The following is a 22,589-nucleotide window of genomic DNA, read 5'->3' as shown; positions in this document are numbered from 1 at the left end:
AGAATGTATATTCTGTGGATTTGGGGTGGAGAGTTCTGTAAATGTCTATTAGGTTTGCTTGGTCTGAGTTCAAGTCCTGGATATCCTCGTTAATTTTCTGTCTCGTTGTTCTGTCTAATTGACAGTGGAGTGTTAAAGTCTCCAACTATTATTGTGTGGGAGTTTAAGTCTCTTTGTAAGTCGTTAAGAACTTGTCTTATGTATCTGGGTGCTCCTGTATTGGGTGCATATATGTTTAGGATAGTTAGCTCTTCTTGTTGTATCGATCCTTTTACCATTATGTAATGACCTTCTTTGTCTCTTTTGATCTTTGTTGGTTTAAAGTCTATTTTATCAGAGCCTAGGATTGCAACTCCTGCATTTTCTTGCTCTCCATTTGCTTGGTAAATCTTCCTCCATCCCTTTATTTTGAGACTATGTATATCCTTGTATGTGAGATGGATTTCCTGAATACAGCACACTGATGGGTTTTGGCTTTTTATCCAATTTGCCAGTCTGTGTCTTTTGATTGGGGCATTTAGTCCATTTACATTTAAGATTAATATTGTTATGTGTGAATTTGATCTTGCCATTTTTGATGCTCACTGGTTGTTTTGCTTGTTATTTAATGCAGTTTCTCCATTGTGTCAATGCTCATTACCATTTGGTATGTTTTTGGAGTGGCTGGTACTGGTTGTTCCTTTCTATGTTTAGTGTTTCTTTCAGGAGCTCTTGTAAAGCAGGCCTGGTGGTGATAAAATCTCTGAGTAATTGCTTATTCATAAAGAATTTTATTTCTCCTTCACTTATGAAACTTAGTTTGGCTGGATATGAAATCCCAGGTTGAAAGTTCTTTTCTTTAAGGATGTTGAATATTGGCCACCAGTCTCTTCTGGCTTTTAGGGTTTCTGCTGAGAGATCCACTGTGAGTCTCATGGGTTTCTCTTTGTGGGTAACCTGACCTTTCTCTCTGGATGCCCTTAGCATTTTCTCCTTCATTTCAACTCTGGTGAATCTGATGATTATGTGCCTTGGGTTGCTCTTCTTGAGGAATATCTTTGTGGTGTTCTTTGTATTTCCTGGACTTGAATGGTGGCCTGGCTTGCTAGGTTGGGGAAGTTCTCCTGGATAATATCCTGATGAATGTTTTCGAGCTTGGATTCATTCTCTCTGTCACATTCAGGTACACCTATCAAATGTAGATTAGGTCTTTTCACATAATCCTGCATTTCTTGGGGGCTTTGTTAGTTTTTTTTTTTGTTTCTGAGATGGAGTTTCGCTCTTGTTACCCAGGCTGGAGTGCAATGGTGTGATCTCGGCTCACCGCAACCTCCGCCTCCTGGGTTCAGGCAATTCTCCTGCCTCAACCTCCTGAGTAGCTGGGATTACAGGCATGCGCCACCATGCCCAGCTAATTTTTTGCATTTTTAGTAGAGACAGGGTTTCACCATGTTGATTAGGATGGTCTCGATCTCTTGACCTTGTGATCCACCTGCCTCAGCCTCCCAAAGTGCTGGGATTACAGGTGTGAACCATGTTAGTTTCTTTTTACTCTTTTTTATCTAATCTTGCCTTCTTGTTTTATTTCATTGAATTGATCTTCGACCTCTGATATCCTTTCTTCTGCTTGGTCAGTTCAGCTATTGAAACTTGTGTATGCTTTGCGAAGTTCTCATGCTGTGCTTTTCAGCTCCATCAAGTCATTTATATTCTTCTCTAAGCTGTTTATTCTAGTTAGCATCTCATCTAATCTTTTCTCTAGGTTCTTAGTTTCTTGCATTGGGTTAGCACATGTTCTTTTAGCTCTGAGAAATTTCTTATGACCCACCTTCTGAAGCCTGTTTCTGTCAATTCGTTAGATTCATTCTCTATCCCTCTTTGATCCCTGGCTGGTGAGGAGTTGTCATCCTTTGGAGGAGGAGAGGTGTTCTGGTTTTTGGTGTTTTTATCTTTTTTTTGTGCTGATTTCTTCCCATCTTAGTGGCTTTATCTACCTGTGGTCTTTGTAGTTGGTGACTTTCAGATGGGGTCTCTGAGTGGACATCCTTTTTGTTGATGATGAAGTTATTTCTTTCTGTTTCTTAGTTTTCCTTCCAACAGTCAGGCCCCTCTGCTGTAGGACTGCTGGAGTTCCCCTCCAGACCCTGCTTGCCTGGGGATCAACTGTGGTTGCTGCAGAACAGTAAGTGTTGCTGCCAGTTTCTTCTTCTGTTGTCTTTGTCCCAGAAGGGTACCTGCCTAATGTTGGCCTGAGCACTCCTTTATGAGGTGTCTCTTTGGGTATATGTGGATCAGGGAGCTGCCTGAGGAGACAGTCTGTCCCTTATAGGAGCCGAGTGCTGTGCTGGGAACTCCATTGTTTCATGCAGAGATGCTAGGCAGGTACTTTTAAGTCTGCTGCAGCAGAACTCATAACCACCTCTTTCCTAGTTGCTCTGTACTAGGAAGGTTGGCTTTATTTATAAGTTCCTGTCGTGCTGCTGCCTTTTTTTATAGATGCCCTGCCCTGCACAGAGTAGTCTAGTCACAGTCTGCCAGCAGAGGTGTTGCTGAGCTGCCACAGGCTCTGTGCGAACTGCCTCAGTAGTGGTGGTCGCCTTTCCCCTCACTAAGCTGGACTGTACTGGGTTCAGCTGCACTTGCGGGGAAACTTTCAATCCAGAGTGTTTCAGATTGCTTGTTTTGTGGGAGTGGTACCTGCAAAGCCAGATCACCTGGCTCCTTGTCTCTGCCTCCTCCCTTTCAGCTGAATGGGTGGCTCTATCTCCCAGGCATTCCAGGCACCAGTTGAAACGGCTGCTCAGATTTGTGTGAGTTTCTGTGCACCCACCCGGCACCAGCTGAAACCGCCATACTGAAAACTCATGGCACTTTTCGGCTGGAAATCTTCTGGTCTGTGGGCAGTGAAAATTTGGAAATGTGGTAGGCACTCACCCTCTGTGTTGTTCTTGCTGGGAACTGCACTCTGGAGCTGTTCCTATTCGGCCATTTTGGATCCTCCCAGGGCTTTCAGATTTAAAGCAAGCCCTGGATTTTGATATTTCAGGGGCCCCAGCCCCAGACTGGCCAGTATTCTCCTCCTCTCTCCCACAATGCAGTTTTTATAATCGGCAAGCCTTGCTTTTATGTTCCAAGCCTGGAGTCTTTTTCCACAGCATTGCAGAAGGCCTTGGGCACTCTGAGAACTAAGTAGCTTGCTCTTTTCATTATCTTTGATTGGGCCGGACTTTCAATAAAGGAAAACACATCAGGAAGAAAAGAGCTCCCCATGTTGCTGACAGATCACAGAGATTTTTTTTCTTTATCAATTTTCTTTGTGTTTGGCTAGGTATAGAGTGACGGCAGGAGTGGGGGTGGGGCTTTCCTAGCAGACTGAGCTTTTCTGCATCTTACGCTAAGCCTGAGAAGGTCCAATCCTCTCCTGGCCATCCCTGAGGCTTCTTGACACTATAGACAAGTACAGGGGCAGTGGGCATTTCTTGTGCGAAATTTTCAGCTCCTGTCAGAATGACCTTGCACAAAATCCTTTGTTTCTTCCCATCATAAAGTTGGAAGAAGAAGAAAAAAAAGTAGTTCATGGTGTGTGGGCAGGTAAAATATTAACAAGTTTGCTATGAGCCATGTTCAGTTCAGTAGACCTGGAACAGCATGGATTTTGCAGAGTGAAAAACTCTGGCTTCCCCTCTAGGTGGACAGTTCTGTCTTCTGAAAACTAGCAGCAAGCCAGAGTAATAAGGGAAAGGGAGGGAAAAGGGAGAGGGAAGACCAAACCAGTGTCCTAGGGCCTAGCCTGACGGTTTTAGGTAATGCCTATCTATTCATATATTTTCTCCTTCCTTTCTTTTCCCCCATTTCTCCCTTCCTCCCTCTTTCTTGCTGCCTCCCTTCCAAGTGACATGATGATACTTTGTCCCTTCGGCAGCTCTGCCTTATCTTGCTGTATCTAGCCAGAGCTATAAGGATTCAAGCCTGTTCTTCACAGATGTTTCCTTTTAATCACTACTTAATATTAATAGGGATTAATTCTTAATGGAGACATACTAAGAAACACTTGCAAACTGCTCACTGGCAACTGGAATAACCTCCCTTGATTTTGTGAGCCACTGGTTTCACAGACAATGCATCAGATCCTAGAATTATCTGACCATTTATTAATTTCTTCTCCCAGACCTGGGACAAAACCAGGGGGTTTCTGGAGCGGAAACCACAGGGAAGTTAGCTGTCCTGACGGAGAGATGTGAAGGTACGTCATCTCCCAGCATCGCTATCTGGAATGGAAATGGATATCGGGTGGATGTTCACTGAATACTGGCTCTGGGCTGAGCCTATGTACGTGTGCAGGCTGCTCAAGTGGCTTTGGGAATCCAGGGCAAGAGGGCATCCTGGCTCTTCCTACTCTGACAAAATGGATAGATGTCTTGCTGGGGGTGCCTCAGCGAAAGGCTGTATGTTGACAGATCTGGGGATTCCGGTCAACTCAAACTCATTAAGCACATGGAAACTCCTTACACAGGGTGGGCCCAGCAGAGGCTCTGGGGACATTTTCAGCCGAGGGAGCCTGGGCATCTTGTCACTTCCCATTAGCTGCATATACCAGGATCCTTAATTTCTGATAAATCATTCATCCATTGATGTAAAGCAATGTTTTAAAAACTGATGTTAAAAAAAAGTTCTTAGAGAAGTTAATAAGTTTGCAGGACCAACAAGGCTTTCCATACACAAATTTGTTTAATTTCCTCAACTTTTTAAAATGCAGAACTTCTCAGCAGCTTTATTATGCTAACATGATTATCATTTTCTTTTTCTTTTCTTTTCTTTTTTTTTTTTTTTTTTGAGACCGAGCTTCGCTCTTGTTACCCAGGCTGGAGTGCAATGGCGTGATCTCAGTTCACCGCAACCTCCGCCTCCTGGATTCAGGCAATTCTCCTGCCTCAGCCTCCTGAGTAGCTGGGATTACAGGCACGTGCCACCATGCCCAGCTAATTTTTTGTATTTTTAGTGGAGACAGGGTTTCACCTTGTTGACCAGGATGGTCTCGATCTCTTGATCTTGTGATCCACCCACCTCAGCCTCCCAAAGTGCTGGGATTACAGGCGTGAGCCACCGTGCCCGGCCGATTATCATTTTCATACAGGTGGAACTGGTATATAGTATTCCCAAGCTCATTTGACTATCAGGCTCTTTGCTCTTGGGATAATTATTGAGCTACCTAATGTATCACCAAACTACCTGCTGACAAAGCAAAACTAAGTTAACAGAACTCAAGGCAGGAAGGGAGAGAACCACAGCATCTAAGCCATGTCTTGGAATGGGGAAGACAGATTTTGTAGGGTCCTTGGGGGTCTCAACTCAAGCCAGTTAATATGTGTTTTTTAAGGCAGGGCATATAGTGGTTAAGACCAGCCAATCTAGCAGGGTCTTGCACAGACTTTGACAGATAAGCAATTGTTTGGTAATCAGGCTGTTTGCTCAGATGAGCAGTCTGCTGTTTCAGGTAGATTGGTCTGCAGGGAGTTTCTGGGAAAAAAAAAAAAGTGAAGTTATTGGTTCATAGTCTTACCTGCCTTGGGCAAAGTTTTCCTGGATCAAACAACTAAGTCATGTTGACATAAGTAATCCAGTTCTTAGGACCTGTAGCTGTATTTAGCTGATGAGGTTGTCACAGTTCTCAAACAATTCATATTTCTCTCATTTTGTGGAATGCTAGTCTCTCCAAATGCACTCTGAGAAATACAGAATCCTTGAAGTTAATCAACATTTCCAACAGAAAGTCCTTGAGTTGAGTGCCTATTGCATGGAAATGACTTCCTGTGTTTCTAGGGAACCTCCCTGGTCTTCCTAATTAAGGATTTTAGTTAATAAGTGTTCCTCTGATTCATTCTCCTTGTGATTTGTGATTTTTATAAAATTTTACAAAGTCCCATTTCCTTTTTCTAAGAACATCTAATTTAGGTTAAGTTATGCAATTTAGGATAGAGTTTGAATAAGAAAAGAAAGTATTGAGGACAGTCAGATTTGAGTCAGAAACTCGGAGGTGACTTTGAAGGGAAGTAGGAGCAGTCAAGTGTATGAAATATCGTTTCCAATGTTTTGTTTTCTTGATGCTCTGGCATTTGAGGCCTTGATGGTGGAGAGCCTGCTCCTCCCAGGCCTAAGTCCCAGAGAGCAAAGTACTCCCCTTTGAGGACACTTTAGACATATAAACAAACCCATCCAGAGCTCACATACCCAACCATCTCCTTTATCAAACTCACATACCAGACAACATTCTCCCTGCTCTAAATCACCCCAGGACCAGGTACCCAACAACTGGAGGCCACTCCTATAGCTTGGAGCCTGCTGAAATGATTCAAACTAGCCAATCCTAGCTCAGCTACGTACCCTGCCTCATGCATCCTTCCCTGGAGACCCCGGTAAAGGTTCTAGGCCACACTCTGCCCCCTTTCTCTGCCTCCTGACTGACCGTGGTCCTTGCCATGTGACCCTGCATAGTATACTATGCCTTCTGTTTCTAAGGTCTGTATGAACTTCTTCCTTCGTGACAGTCATTTCCATGTCTGGTGTTTACTATCCCTGATTAAAACAAATCTCAGGCACATTTTAACGCACCAGCAGGAAATGAAGTGTAATTTAGTTGGCGCAACAGGGACTCATCAGAATCACCTGGGGAGATGTCTGCGCAGGCCTTGCCCACAGGGTATTTGATTTAATCGGCCAGCAGTGGGGACTCAGGTGGTTCTAATGGACAGCCAAGGGCAAGAAACAATCAGTGGTCCCCAAAGGGTGATCCTGGGACCAGCAATGTCAGCGTCATTTAGGAGTTTGTTAGAAATGCAAATGCTTGGTCCCAGCCTAGAACTCCCAATTCAGAAATTCTGGAGGCGGGGCAGGCAAGCTCCTTTATCAAGTTTGTCAGGTGATTCCGAAAGATGCCCAAGTTTGAAAACCATTGCACAGACCTAAAGCAGGGTAGAGTCAGAGAAGCAGAAGCAGGGCACTAATGGATCGAGAGCCTGGAGCTTCATGGCTACAGTTTCAGCTATCTCCTAGTGCTGATCAATAGCTTCTTCAGGTTCTAGAATCTTGGGACAGAAATGCTGCTGCTGATGTAAACTTAACCTGTTACTATTGTTGAGACAGGATCTCCCTGTCACCCAGGCTGGAGTGCAGTGGTGTGATCTTGGCTCACTCCCTATTATGTATTTTCATTGATAGAAATTGTCTTAGGGAAATGTCCACTCATATAGAGAGTCTTCCACACATCAGGTTGGGTATTTTTGCATGGACAAGTCTAGGATTGTGGCCCAGTTGTATCTATACGCGTGTCAGAGGAAACCAACTGGTTCAAGCTTGATGTAATGGCAACAAAGATGAGTATGTTTTAAGAACATTCCAACTTGATGGCATTTTACCTCTAGAAGGCCCTTTTTGCTCATTTGTTTCCCCAATTTTAATCTCTAAAACATGACCTCCTCTGCTTTTTGTGTCTTACCACAGTGGCATGGGCAGCTAGGTGGTTATGCTTCAGAACTAGAAAAAACAATTCTAAGATTTTTAGCTTCACATGCTCATGTTTCCTGCTACGATGTAATTGAGTGGATCTGAAAAACTGTAAAATCCCCAAAACTTCCAAGGGTTCACTAGAGCTCCAAAAACTAGGTCAGCCACGTGGTGCTTATACCTCTTGGTGGTGTTTTATGCTATTGAGTTGAATAAGCAATAGAGGAAAACATTTACATTGTGAAATAGGCTGCATGTGACTGGAATACTGCATGAAAATATAATCTCTTCAGTAGAGAACAATAAAACTCATAACCAGGATTTTCCTTGCAACATGTGGTGATGAATTATAATTTTTTAGCTTTAGCTCTCTTTTGATTTGGTTTCAATATGTATTAATATCAATTGAGCAATAACCTTGTATGATACAAAACTAGTGAAATATAAATACTTTAAAAATTATTTAAGCATTTGCTGACCTAATGACTTTAAATAAGGCAGAGCAGTATTGAAACCAACAAATGTTTGAATTTGTAATGAAAGTATTAATACATTTATTAACAAAATTGCTAAAAGATTCAGTGTTTTAATTATAACTTAATTCCCTGATTATATAAAACCAAGGGAAAACCTCAACTTCAGTTTTTTTCCTTCATTACTATGTGGGAAATGTGAAGATGGTCACAGCCTGTTTTAGAAAAATGGTGAGTGGGGTATTTTTACTCAGAACACTTCTGGAACCAGATGTGTGGGTTTTTTCCACACCAAGTTCTCTAACTCTCCAGACACCAAGTAGGTGTCCTGCAATTCAAGTCAGTTCTGACACTCTCCACCTCAAGTTAGTGTCAGATCCTACAAATTAAAAGACTCAGTTCCACAAGACTGCCCCAAATCAGATACCAGTTGCAAGTCCCAGGGAACCACCCATACATGTGATGAGCTGTGAATCAGGGGTTCCTACAACCTCCTCCTCAGGTTTGGTAATTTGCTAGGGCAGTTCACAGAAATCAGGAAAATGCTTTGCTTATTTTTACATTTATTATGAAATATACAACTCAGGAACGGCCAAATAGAAGAGACACATAGGGCAAGGTATGTAAAGAGGGGTGGGGGCTTCTGTGCCGCCTCCTGACATTTTCATGTGTTCATCCACCAAAAAGCTCACCAAGCCTTACAGAGCTTAATCTCTGGGCCTCTCCCTCCCCTTTCCGGTGGTCAGTGGAGAGAACGTTCCAAGCCCCTAATCACTTGGTCTTTCCTATGACCAGCCCAATTTTGAGGCTATCAAAGGGCCCCAGTCTGAGCCACCTCATTAGTATGGTCTGGTATACTTACAAAGGGTCATTATAAATTACAGAAGACTCTCCTATCACCCTGGAAATTCCAGGGATTTTAGGAGCTCGAGGCCAGGAGCCAGGACAGATATATATATATATGCCACGGGGAGATTTAGAGCTGTCAGGTTGAGACCATCCCTTGTTCCAGAATGACTGTCAACTGTGCATGGGATTGGCTAAAATGAGGTAAATATGTCAGGATGCAATGGGACTGATAGCATTATCACCTATCTTCATCTGATGCAGGGAAATTAGGACTAGTTAGCCCCTCCATGGCAGAGCTCTTTCATGTGGTGGTGGTCCATTCCAGATGACACTCACCCAAAGGTACGGGCCGCTAAGCATTAGGCTTTTGATATTTCCAAACTGACTCACACAGGCTCCGTGTGATGTCATCTTATTTCTGTGTTTTCCTTATTGGTCAAATGAATGTTTAAGGTCAACTTCAAATGGAATTTTAAGGGTATGACTTGTGAGCTCACATTTTCCCAAAGAAACGCAAGTCCATCCATGCTGTCTTGTAGCTTTCTATTGACATCTAAGCACCAAAGCCCACGATGCACAATGAGTAAAGGCACTTTAAACTGCGACTGGTCCAAATGGATCCCATCAGTTCCTCAAGAATCAGAACCAATCTTGTTCCAAGTTTTAGCACAGTGCCTGGCACACAGGATCTGTGTATGGAATGAGTAGCAGAGATGCTCCAAGGGATGCAGGTTTTGAGTTTTGTGTTTTTTAGAGATAATGCAAGTGAGAACTAGATCTCATTAGGCTGACAGATCCCTGCTGATGCTAGACATCTTTGCATTCCCCTTTACCATAGTGTACGCCAGCTAAGGGGCAGAACCGACCTGGATGTTCTGTGAGCATGTAATGCGTGGTGATGACGTACATGAAGGGCACTACCACTTCAGTTCATGGAAGGAAGCATCTTTCACTCAACTCCAGTGGACAAATGTGAGTCCCATGCAGTTGTTACAGGCAAATCAAGCTATAAAAACACTTTTTGCTTTTTAAGTGGACTTGCCAATAATATATAATCAACTTTGGGGCAGTAGCCTCTAAATTATTTAAAATGATCAGAACCCAAAAAGAAAAATATAAAAAACAAAAAACTAACAAAAAGAAATGAAAAAATAAAATGATTGGAACTCTGAATCTAATTTATCCAGAGGGCCTCTATTTGAGCTCATCAAATAAGCAGAAACATTTTGATAAATATTCATTCTTCCAATTACAAAATGTTTAAAATCTCATTTCAGTGGAGAACTACTTCTTCTGGTCAGCTGGTATAACTGGCATTTAAAGACCAAAAATGTAAAAGGGAAGTCTCTGATTTCTCAATAAACAAACAAAAATGATATATGGAAAACTAAGATGATGTGGACACTTAGCATTCAGGGTAGAGTAGCTGTAGTGCTGCCAAATCCATGGGTGACAGTGGAGAGGTTTATTAGTCCCTTCTCTCACCCCTGATTGTATTAGAAATAGAAACATCTGCCTCATCATAAAAAGTCATGACTTTAAGAAATCTCCCACTGGTCATAGAAAGATATGTGTAAAAGATTCTGGTTAATTACTGAGCAAAACCCTCCCTAGGTGGCTGGGAATTGTTTCTTCACTTCGAGTAAGTGTTACCCAGCAGTCCAAGCATGTTACAGATGAGGTAGCTGTTATTTCTATCTGTACATCCTGAGGCTATGAACCACACATCCTTCTGTGTAAAAACATACCAATCACATTCTTCACAGAGCCAGAAAGCAATAAGCTTGTCTGAAGACTTGCTCAGAACTTTCTCTGAACATCTGCTTCCTATTTACTATGACCTTCTGCTCCAATTATACCTCTGATTCTAGTAAATGCCTGCTCTAAAGTCGAACATCTCTCTCTTTTAGGAAAAAATGGTGAATCCATTTTAATAAAGCATATTCATTTACAATTGAGCTTCTCCTTTCAAAGTAAAACTTTGTAGAAAACTGACTTCAGCAATGAGCACATAGCAGTCCAATTGGTTTACTTAACCCAGGGACAGGTTTGTTTGATCAGATTTTTCAGACAATGGACTGTGTTTGATGTGTCCAAAGCACTGCCTTAGTGTTTAGAGCCTTTTAGTGGCCTCCATTAAAAAAAAAAAACAGGCCGGGCGCGGTGGCTCACGCCTGTAATCCCAGCACTTTCGGAGGCCGAAGCAGGTACATCACGAGGTCAAGAGATTGAGAACATCCTGGTCAACATGGTGTAACCCCATCTCTATTAAAAATACAAAACATTAGCTGGGCATGGTGGCGCATGCCTGTAATCCCAGCTACTCGGGAGGCTGAGGCAAGAGAATTGTCTGAACCCAGGAGGCGGAAGTTGCTGTGAGCCGAGATCGCGCGGTTGCACTCCAGCCTGGGTAACAACAGCGAAACTCCGTCTCAAAACAAAAACAAAAACCATTCTATGCTATACAAAACAAATCTCTGTATGTTATCAATCTATGCATTTGCTGTTGTTCAGTGCAGTGGCATTCTTCATAGGACACTGGTTGACAGGAGAGCTGAGATGGAATATCTACTGAATAACCATACTTTTCTCAATATCAAGATTAATGAAAGCATACTATCAACTTCCTACTGTAGCCTGGGGGGGGGGGGAATATGTAAACACTCCATGTTTTCATCAGTTCCCATTATTTTTGGAATAATCTTGAAAGTTTGAACATATGTCTTTTATTATTAAGAATTTGAAAGCCGGATGGAACTTTCGTTCTAGAAGGGTGCTTGTCTGACAGGCACAGAAACAGGCTCTGGAGGGTCGTTGGCACCAAGCCACATAGGTGACCATGATAGTACCAGGCCCAGCATCTGGGCTCCTAGCCTCTAGCTGCAGACCCCTTCTCCAGCCCCCAGGCTGCCCTCTGCAACTCAGCTCTCAGGTAGCATTGTCAGCTCAATGTATGTCAATGCCATACATTTTTTGACAAATCAAATGTTCAGATGAAGTCGCTCCTTTTAGTTAGCCTCTTTCTTGTTCTGAGAGCTCTGGAAGAAACTGCCCAACACCTCATTAAAAAGGGTCAAGAAAATATTTCCTAGATTTCTGCCCGAGTAATACAGGAAGAAAAACAAATACAATTAATGGGTGTTTTAACTATAAGCAGTTTTAAATGATTATTTTAGGAGCTTATCACAGAACTTTTAGTAGTAAACAAAAGAGGTCAGAAGAAGTACTCAGTATTTAATACATGGCCAAACACACTTTCCTGAATATTCTTATGAGAAAAAGTAAGCTATCAATATTTTTGATTTCTAAAAGCCAATTTAATAAATTAAATGCATGCCAAAAAATACAAAATTACAACTGAAAACCAATAATAATTTAACAGAAAATGCTGTGTTGTACATTTTTTATTGGTATGAATAACTGATTAAAGTAACAAATCTGAGAACACGTTTTGCTTTTGCTGGAAAGAAAGTACTATGTTAGAGAAGAACTAAGAGAAACCAGAAATCATTTGCAAAACATAGTCATAAGATATGGTCTATGGTAATGCAACAGCCAGAGGTGCTGTTTTATCCATTTGTGTGTGCATGTTTATACAAGCATCAGAAACCAATGACATACACCCCAAAAGCAAAGTCACAACAGGCTTAACTCTGTGAAACATGCTGGATTACAACCACAGACTACCCAGGACGCAGAGGCGGTGCAGGTGCAGGTTTGTTGTTTCTTCTGTATGGGGTTGCCAGATAGGGGGCTAATCATGCAATAGCTTGAGTGTCTCTGAACATGATAAACACCCAGGATTACTAGAACCAGAAAGCGTGTGTTCACTGTTTTACAAGATAGCTGAGCGGTGCTACAAAAACAACAGAAAGTTCCTTCATTTTAAATCTGGTTATATGCCCAAACCTCTAATCAAGAAATAATGCAGCTATAGGAGCCAATTAAATTACTATAAAACATTCCTTCATCTGTAAAACATTTCTTTTCCCCTCAAATTAAAAATTTAAAATAAAATGTCTTCGTTTTTGATAAGCAGCTCCACCACCAGTCTCTGATACCGTATATCATTCAATGCAGCCATGGCGTCTAGTTCTGGAGATCTCATAAGGGTTGGTCCAAAGACGATTCCAAGGTTCTCTGCATTCATAAGATTCTCCTTTTCATGGAGGGTCACTCTGAAAAATGCAAGAACAGGAATAATGATTGTGTGTAAGCCGTATGTTCTTCACCGTGCTTGAACACTAAAACCAGATTCACAATAAAAGTTTGCGTCTACTTATCAACTCTTCTACTAGGTTATTTCTCTGTACTTTCAAAGTACTGACTTTCCTTAGAGTAAATTATGTTAAGAGATAATTTAAACTTGAACACTGTGGCTCAAGCCCGACTTAATGTGCTGGACCGTATGGATTCCGTTCTATCTATGGATCCTCCTGCCACAGCCCACAGCCTATAGTTCTAAATCTACATTTGCAAATAGCTAGAAGGAACTGGGTCACCTTGATTTAATCCACCCACCCTCCCTTCACTTTGGCTATCTTTGCTATAGAGTAGTTTTGCAAGTGGACAGTTGAGTAAGTGTCTAGGGAGAGAACAGCAGTGACAGCTACGGGATGCTGTAGCAATGGCTACGGGATGGAAGCATCGTCAGGGAGGGTATGTGTTTCTATGCTTTTGACCACGGCATAGTAACATAGAGAAGATCATTTGAGAGTTATTCCTTTGTTTTAGTGTAGAACACTTAATTACATCCAAATAGGAAGCAAACCTGAATTTATAAGTGAAATTCTAAGAACATTAAACAAAGGTTTTAACTCACGGTGCTTTTGAAGAGGAAAAATGTAAACACTCACGAGTGACTAAAATACCATTTCTGCATAACTCAATGCCTTTGGCCACAAGAAATTTTCTGTTTCTGGCCGGGCGCAGTGGCTCACACCTATAATCCCAGCACTTTGGGAGGCCGAGGCGGGTGGATCATGAGGTGAAGAGATCGAGACCATCCTGGTCAACAAGGTGAAACCCCGTCTCTACTAAAAATACAAAAATTAGCTGGGCATAGTGGTGCGTGCCTGTAGTCCCAGCTACTCGGGAGGCTGAGGCAGGAGAATTGCTTGAACCCAGAAGGCGGAGGTTGTGGTGAGCCGAGATCGTGCCATTGTACTCCAGTCTGGGTAACAACAGCGAAACTCCATCTCAAAAAAAAAAAAATTTTTTTCTGTTTCTGATTGGTTTTATATTTTGAAAATCTAAAACCACCAAAACTTCATCATATAATTTGGAAGCCTTTGCTTCAACTGATAGAGATGGAGGGTGAGCGAGCAGGGAGAAAAGCTGTGTGACTATCAATCACCTGAAAACATCAAACGAACTGAAATACTTCATTTTCCATTCCTCCCTTTACCCCTTACTTCCTTACTCCACCACTTTTTACATCAGTTTTCAGTGCTGGCAACATTAATTCAATAATCGAAAAAAATCCCATCACCAAGTTTAAAGTGCTTTTTTTTGGAGCAAGAAGATAGGAAAAGTGTGCTGCCTTGTAAGTTGCAAGTTGCTTTCTTCTTGCTTTATTATGTGTCTTTACAGCCACAACTTTCTCTATCCACAAAAATTAGTGCATGTCCTTGACAGAATATTGGTATCTCTAGCATATCTGCAAACATAGACTGGAACTGCAAATACATTTATGACACAATCAGGTTGGCATTTAGTATTGTTGTGCAGAATAATTTTAGCATTCCTTCTAGTGAAATTTCACACAAGACAATGTAGCTATACATTTATTTATTTTTTCAATAGATCATTTGTCCTTTCTTTCACCCTTCATTTCATCCTTAAAATCTGGATGCAATACAGGTGTAAGACTCAAGGTCTGTGACTTGCCTCTTTAGATGTGCCATGAGGTATCGGAGGGTTTCGCAGTGAGCAGGTGGCAGCAGTTTCAGTGCTTCATGAAGGGTTTCCAATTGCTCATCAGGATCCATAATTTCTAAAACAGCAAGTTGAATACCAAGAAGAAAAGCATTAACACAAAACTGATACAGTGGTTTTACTTAATTACATTCTTGCAACAGTGCTCTGAAACTGGTAAGAAATGCTTTCTCATAATTCAGAAATTACTTTTAAGGTTCAAGTCTAGATTTCCAAAGGCTCTTAGTTTCAATGTAGCCAAACTATTTACTTGGACTTTTGGGGATGGGGGGAACATCCAGTTTTTTCAGTTGAGTGTCTTGGAGCCTGACAACTTTGGAAATTGGACACTGAATACAGGATGTAACTATAAAAAAAGGCAGATGTTGACACAGATAAAAATTTAAACATTCAAATGAAGTGACCTTAGAATATTACAGATATACTTAGGGAATGATACATTGCATAAAATATTTTGAAAATCCCTTTTCAGCAATGACATACTTACCATGTCACTCCACTACCCACTGCGACCCCAGGAAAGTCTTATTAATTGATATTCATACTTTTTTCTTTTTAAACCCAAACATGTACCATCCAAAATTTACTTGCTTTATTCATTAGACTTGGTTTTCAATTACTTTGTTTTATATTAAAAAATCAAATCTACCTTCAAAATGCAAACATTTTCTATGACTCAGACATTCAGAAGAATGCACAGCAGACTTTGAAGTCACTTCCAAATGTTTTGCCTGATGGCGAGAGCCCTGAAATAAATGTGACTCTTCCAAGGGTGTAAACTCTGAAGAGAACCATCTACATTTGGATGTTTTAGTTCCAAATGAACAAAAACCCAGCACATTCCTTTGAGGTCACATTGCATTCAATTCATCAGTCATTTCTATAACTGAAAACAATTAACATCTTTGGAATTCTGTGATCTCAAAAAAGAATACCACAGTACATTCCTGCTTCTACTCAAATGTCAAAAGATAGGGTGCCTTTAAAAGTTGGTTTAGGCCAGGTGCGGTGGCTCCCACCTGTAATTCCAGCACTCTGAAAGGCCGAAGTGGGCAGATCATGAAGTCAGGAGTTCGAGACAAGCAGAGCCAACATGGTGAAACCCCATCTCTACTAAAAACACAAAAATTAGCTGGGTGTGGTGACAGGTGCATGTAATCCCAGCTACTGTGGAGGCTGAGGCAGGAGAATTGTTTGAACCCAGGAGGTGGAGGTTGCAGTGAGCCAAGATCACGCCACTGCACTCAAGCCTGGGTGATAGAGCAAGACTCTGTCTTGGCAGGGGCAGGGGAGTTAGGTTTCAAGGTAATGTCAATGAGACTCCATGCTGCTTAGTCCTAATCAGGATGGAGGTCTTAAAATGCTAGGAAGACTACATCTGACCAGAATGCAACATCCAAGACACGAGACCAAAAATTTTAGTGTTTCTAATTTATAAAACAAGCCATCTCAGTGATAATGAATTGATGTCAGGTAAAAATTGGTGTAAGATCAATGTGAAAAGTTTCTAGCATTGTTAAAGAAGATTTGATAAATTTCAGAATGTAAAAAATGACTGAAGTTTTTAATTCAAACAAACTTTGACAATTTTACAATCTCTATCCAAAACTTCCTCATAGTTCCCGGCTCATTTCTTTGAATGAAGAATGTATTATTTTCTTTTTGCCATGATTAAATAATGTATGGTGTCTGAACTTTGAGGCCTTTAAAAATACCAATTTATAACAGTAGAACCAGCTCAGAAACTGAAATTTAATCATTTAATTTCTAGAATAAAAGAATACTCCATTTACTATAAAAGCTACTACTTAGGGTTTCTGTTTGTTTGAGACACTGTGACCCAGGCTGGAGTGCAGTGGCATTATGACAGCTTACTGCAGCCTTGACCTCCTGGGCTCAAGTGATCCTCCTGCCTGAGGCTCCCAAGTAGCTGGGACTGTAGATGTGTGCCACCACACTCAGCCAAATGTTATTTTTTTTGGAGACGGTCTCACTATGTTGCCTGGGTTGGTCTCAAACTTCTGGGATCAAGTAATCCTTCTGTCTCAGCCTCTCAAAGTGTTGGGATTACAGGTGTGAACCACTACACCTAGCTTTACTTTTTATTATAGGATAAATTAATTTGAAACTACACAAATCTGGAAATTAAAACAAGAATAACCCAGCTTCCTTTTAAGTTCCACAGTTAATCTCAGTAGAGAAGAACTGTGAGATAGTGGTGTTGGGCTAGCAAAACAATTTGCACATGGGGAGCTTACTTGCTACTGAGGGTGACTGACAATAAACCATGAATATGACATAGTTTACACTATTATCAGAATGAGGCAAGTGCTATGGGAGAAACAGCAGGATAAGAAGCATCAGAAAAGTTGGGGGGTTGCAATTTTCAGTGGGGTGGTCAGGATAGAACTCAATGGGAATGAGCCATGTGGAGATCTGGGGAAAGACGGTGCTGGTGAAGGAGCAGCCATGTAGAGATCCTGAGGGGATAGAATGAATGTAATGTTTGAGGAAAAGCGGGGAGTCAACTGTGGCTGCAGTGGAGTGAGTGAAGAGGGGGATATTAGCAGGTGTGGTCAGAAGGGCAACAGGGCACTCGATCATGTCAGGAGATGCAGGCTATTTTAAGGATTTAGCATTTACTAAGAGAAACGGGAAGGTTATCAACAAAGAAAGGTCACAATTTGACATGCAGTTTTCACAGTTATCAGTACTCTGGCTGCCAGATGGAAAACAGACTGTGGAAGGAAAAGAATAAAAGCAGAAAGACTATTCCAGTAATTATTAAAACCATCCAGGTGAAGAATGACAGTAGCTTGAACCAGGGGGTAGCAGTGAAGGTGATAAGAATTTGTTGGATTCTGGGTACATTTTAAAGGTTGAGTTCCTTGGATTCCTGATGAAGGATGCATGAGAAATGGAAGAACCATGAATGATCCAGGTTTTTGGCTTAGGCAGCTACAAGAATGAGGCCTCTATTAACTGAGATGGGAAAGACTGTGGGTGGAGGAGGTTTGGTGAGGAAAACTTCCATCTGAGATGCCCGTCAGGCATTCAAATGAACATGCTGATTGTGGATTAATCTGGTGTTCAGGGAGAGGACATTTACATCTCCAGGCTGGAGTATACATTTGGAAACAAATGACAAAATGCACCGAACAGTATTAAGATCAAATCGGCAAACATTCTTCCCTGGAATTCATTTCTCCTTTTCTTCCACTTACAAAAGTATTACCCATTACCATTTTGTAGAGAACACAGCTCTTTGCCATAAGAAGCATAATTTAAGAGAGAAATAGACAAAATGGAATGTATTCAGAGATGAATGACCATCATCAGTTGTCAAATATACAAAACACACATGGAGGAAAAGGGTGATGCCAAGAATACTGCCAATGGGAGAGAATTATTAAATAAAAACAGGCAGATTTCTGTTGTACACAGAAGGGCTTCATGATGGTTACATCTGTCCATCAGTAGACTGACTGCCTCTGGAAGCAATGAGGGAGCTTGCAGCAATTAAATATTTCGAAAAGAATGTTTTATACAAGAGAGTCTAGCTGCATGATCCCTTAGAATATGTGCAAACTCTAACATCCTACAGTTCTCAATGTAAAACTGTAAGTTCACTTATTCATCATATTTATTACACCTATTATGTAAGTAAGGGACTATCACAGGCACTGTGGGAAAAGGAACATGAGTGAGAACTCCTCTCTTTAAAAGGTATTCCAGTAAAGTAGGAAGACAAGATGTAATTACGAATTTCCAGCATGAAGGAAGGGGGCAGTAAAGATGTCTGAGTAGAGGTGATGGGAATCAGGGGAGGAAGACAGTCTGCAGCTGAGGGGTCCAGGGAGGAGCAGATGGCATTAGAGGAGGGGCTGGAGGGATCTTGAAAATGTGAACATTGTTGGGGAAGGAAACAACAACTCTAAGCCCATCAAGATCTCATTAAAAGCTCTTCTATAGTATGTCTAGTTAATTTTACATAGAGAAACTTGAATACAAGAAGATTAAAACTTAGCTGAGCAAAAGTGGTGGCTCAGTGGCAGAGCTGAAGAAACACTAACAAGTTCTCCTTCCCAGGCTTCTCTTCCGGATATTTTAAGTTGCTTACCACCAAGAACCCTGGGTTTTGAGTTGATCTGACTCACTCAAGGATACACACTGAGACATGCAGCTTTTCTAAGATGTTCTGGGAACAGAGCTCTTGGAGTCCTTGGCTAGAAGATGATTTCTGCCCTCATTGCCACCAGCTCAGCTTTGGTAGTGCTGTTTCCATCGTGACCAGGAAGCACCATAAGGCTGGGTTATTGGAGGCTCTGTGAGAGGCACCTGTCTTCTTGGCCTTTGTATTCTAGGGCAGCAATGTGTTAACTGGTGGGGAGAGGAACTGAGGACGGAGGGGTGAGTGAACCCAGACTTCAGGTGGGTTCATCAGGGAGTTTGCAGGGGCTTTGGAAGAACTTCAAGCTGTCGTGTGTGATGGCCTGGCCTTCTCCACCCTTGCTTTCCTTTTTCATTTCCTGCAGTCACTCCCTTCCAGCTTTTAAGCTGCAGGTTCCTCCAAGAAGGCTGCGAAAGCAGAGCTCAAACAGCTTTTGTAGAAGAAAGCTTTAATGTAAATTCTGATTTTTTGTTGGCAAAGGATGTTAATAAATGCCAGAGACATTTTTAGGAGCTGAGAGAGAAAAAAATTTTCTCTGTCCCTCATTTGAAAGGGGTTCTTTCATTCCTCCTCCCCTTGTCTAAGTCTCATTCCCTGCTCCATCAAGTGGGCCAGGCAGTGTGACAGAGTAGGGAAAGCAAGAGCTCTGACCTTAGAAGTGTGCAGGAATGCCAGTGCCACCTCCCCTAGTGAGCAATGTGACCTTACACAATTTACTCATACTCCACCACATCTCCTCCTCTCTAAAGTTACATGATGGATGCAAAGTGCTGAGCAGGATTCATGGGACCTCATATATACTCTATAAATGTTAATTTCTCTCATCTGCCTTTTAAGAGAATGGCTGTATCTGTACATCTAGAGAATGAAACAGACTCTAATGTCAGAAGACAGTGTACGAGGACACAGTGTTCCACAAACAAGAAGATATTGCTATCCAACATGTACAACAAACGTTTATATTATATATTGGTATTATGCCAGGATTTTTGGTGTCACATAAATCAGACATCCAGATAGGTGAAACTATAAGCAGAAATTTCTACCTTGATTTGTGAAAGTTTCTTTCTTATGATATGGTTTCCAGAGTTCTCTGAGGGGTGAGATAAGGGGGCTTGCTAATTTTGGACAGGAAGGCTGTTTCAGAAACAGGAAGGCTTGTCATCTGTAACGATGACAAATGATTTGGAAGAATAATAAAAAGGGGAGATTTTCTTCAGCAGCTAAGGTGGGTATGGGGAAAGGAGGAGAGGTAATTTGGAACTATGGGGTCAAAGGCCTTGGAATCGAAGAGGAGGCTTGGCTTTTACTTCTTCCTAAACAGGGTGCTGTGTGGAGTTCAGAACCTGGGTTTGCATCACTGCTTTGTCCTCTGCTGATCATGTGCCCCTGAGTTTGGCATGGAGCCAAGTTTCAGTTTTACTTGCAAGCAACGTAAGTGGAATTTACCTACTTTCAATGGGATCAGAGTTCTGGGAATCTGAGCATACCATGAACTGGGCAGCTTTTCACAGGCTGTGTGTGTGTGTGTGTGTGTGTGTGTGTGTGTGTGTGTGTGTTGCTTCTAGATTAGTGGCAATCAGACTTATGATCTGTCTGGAGAGGAAATGTCTGCCCCATGAGACAAGGACGTGTGAGATCCCTCACACAAATTTTCATGATCAGCACTGAGTCCATTAGAGACCTAGAATTTTTCATGCTTTCTGACCTAATGCTTTGAAAGAAATCAGTGTAATTCTCATGGCTGTTCTCTACATGGGAGCTTGAGCTGACCCGCAAGAAATCAGGGCTCCTTGGAACTAACCACAAAAACTCCCTACAAAAGCCATGAAAGGGAAACTAAAATTTAGAACAAAGAAAGATTGTATTTCATGAAATTCCCAAGTCAAAAAGCAAATTAGTGTTACTAAGGAAGTGATGTTATCATTTAAAGATGAAGACAACATATGGTTTTAAAGAGAGCAAAGCAAAATGACAGAAATAGACTACCTTTTCCAAAACATGGTAATGTTAATACTTAAAACCATTAAGAATTCCCTTCTTTAAAAATGAAGTGCGAATTACACGTATGATTTTTGCAGCACAAATAAGATTTGACAAATAAACCTTTGCTTTTTCTCATTTTCATTTCAACTAGAATTTAAAAAATCTTCTTGATCTAAAATAGTGCTTTTTAAAGTACGATCTATGAGCCAGTGCCAGTTTGCTAACTGTAATAGTCTGCATTAACTTATACAAGTTAAGTACAGAAACTGAGAATAAGAATTTAGAAACATATAGCAATCTGACAGAAATTTTGTTTGCTGAATGTAATAAAAGATAGTTGTTTTTTTTTAATTTTACTTTTCTAGTTATTCATTTTTATTTTACAAAAACACTGGTCTACATATAAAGAGCACTGGTATAAGCTTTATTTTGGAAAATGAGGTTTAGCACATTAAAAGAAGCTTCTGATGGCATAAGTCATAAATAATCTACATTAGAGAACAATGTAAAATTCTCGTGACTACATTAACCATAGAGAGATGCAGAAAGGAAATATTTCATAAAATGCATTCAAGTTACTCAGCCAGAAACCTTGGAAGAGTGATTACCAAGAGGAGGTTGTTTGTCCGGTTATTTGGAATACGTGCATTCATACTTACTGGCAGATTCTATAAACTTAGGGTAGGCATCATATGTAATGAGTGGAATTGGCAAATCCCTGAAGTACAGTTTAAGTGCACCGGTGATGATGTTGATATCTTCATACATGTTCACAGAAATGTCTGCCTTCTCACCATCTTTTAAGGATGTTGAAAGAAACAAAAGTAAATATCTGGATTCACAGCACTGTTTTAATGAATGACATTTCTGTATACAAATCAGATTTTAAAGATTAGCAATGTGTCAGTTTTTAACATAAAGTTTAGTGTGCTACATGTTACATAATAATGATTAATTTTCTGTGAAGGAGCCTCTTCTGATCTCCAGTATGACTCACCTGCCCTACCAGACAGGTTAAGTTCCCAGTTATTGATATTTTCCTTTATATCCCTTATTAAAATCAATAACCACTGTGTGATTATTATTTAATGTGAACCCTTCATGAGTGTAAGGACCAAGCATACATGGTTAACCATCATAACTAAAGTAAAGAACATGGTGTCTGGAATACAGTAGCTGCTTATAAATATTTTTGAGTTAACAAATCAATGGAAAATAGATTTAAACAAGCTAGGAGCCTAAAAGAGTAACATGCTGGGGCTTACTATGTATGTTGTTATTAAACTGTTTGTTTTAAAAGCTGCTTTTTAGTAAGTATATGCAAATATACAAATATATTCTTCCATCTGTATTATCTATTTCCTTATTTTCTGTTTTAAAATAATGTAAACAAATCCTGGAATCTGATCTCCTCATACTACATTCTAAGTAGGGTTATACCGTATCAGCACAGTTTATAACATCTCTGTTTCCCAATTGTTTCTTTTCTTTCTGCTCTTGTCTCAATCAGACTAGGGCTCTTCTGCGGTAAGCTCACAAGAGTTTATTTGCTTTGACCATTGATCTTTCACAGCACCTGTCACACAAGTATCTGTGATTCCACCAAAGGATAAAATGTAGCAGAGATACGTATAATGGCAGCTTCTGACCTCAGAGTAGTCAGCTTTCCATTCAGTGACTATTTCCTAAGCTGG

At 40.9% G+C, this 22,589-nt stretch overlaps 1 protein-coding gene across 23 annotated transcripts in view; it reads right to left on the bottom strand.

Annotated features, from left to right (window-relative positions):
• Nucleotides 1-12,096: 12,096 nt before the first annotated feature.
• Nucleotides 12,097-22,589, bottom strand: part of CHN1 (chimerin 1) — a 204,949-nt gene continuing 194,456 nt past the window's right edge. For all 23 annotated transcript variants that reach the window (XM_078327356.1, XM_078327360.1, XM_078327366.1 and 20 more), the window contains 3 exons: nt 21,555-21,692; nt 14,691-14,796; nt 12,097-12,979 (listed from right to left, as the gene is read on the bottom strand). In XM_078327356.1, the coding sequence (XP_078183482.1) occupies nt 12,808-12,979; nt 14,691-14,796; nt 21,555-21,692 (416 nt within the window). In that variant the 3' untranslated portion in view covers nt 12,097-12,807. The remainder of the gene's footprint in view (nt 12,980-14,690; nt 14,797-21,554; nt 21,693-22,589) is intronic.

The sequence above is a fragment of the Callithrix jacchus genome, chromosome 6 (assembly GCF_049354715.1).
Source record: "Callithrix jacchus isolate 240 chromosome 6, calJac240_pri, whole genome shotgun sequence".
Classification (NCBI taxonomy): domain Eukaryota; kingdom Metazoa; phylum Chordata; class Mammalia; order Primates; family Cebidae; genus Callithrix; species Callithrix jacchus.
The sequence above is the reverse complement of the archived record's forward strand: the minus strand, read 5'-3'. Positions and strand labels throughout refer to the sequence as shown.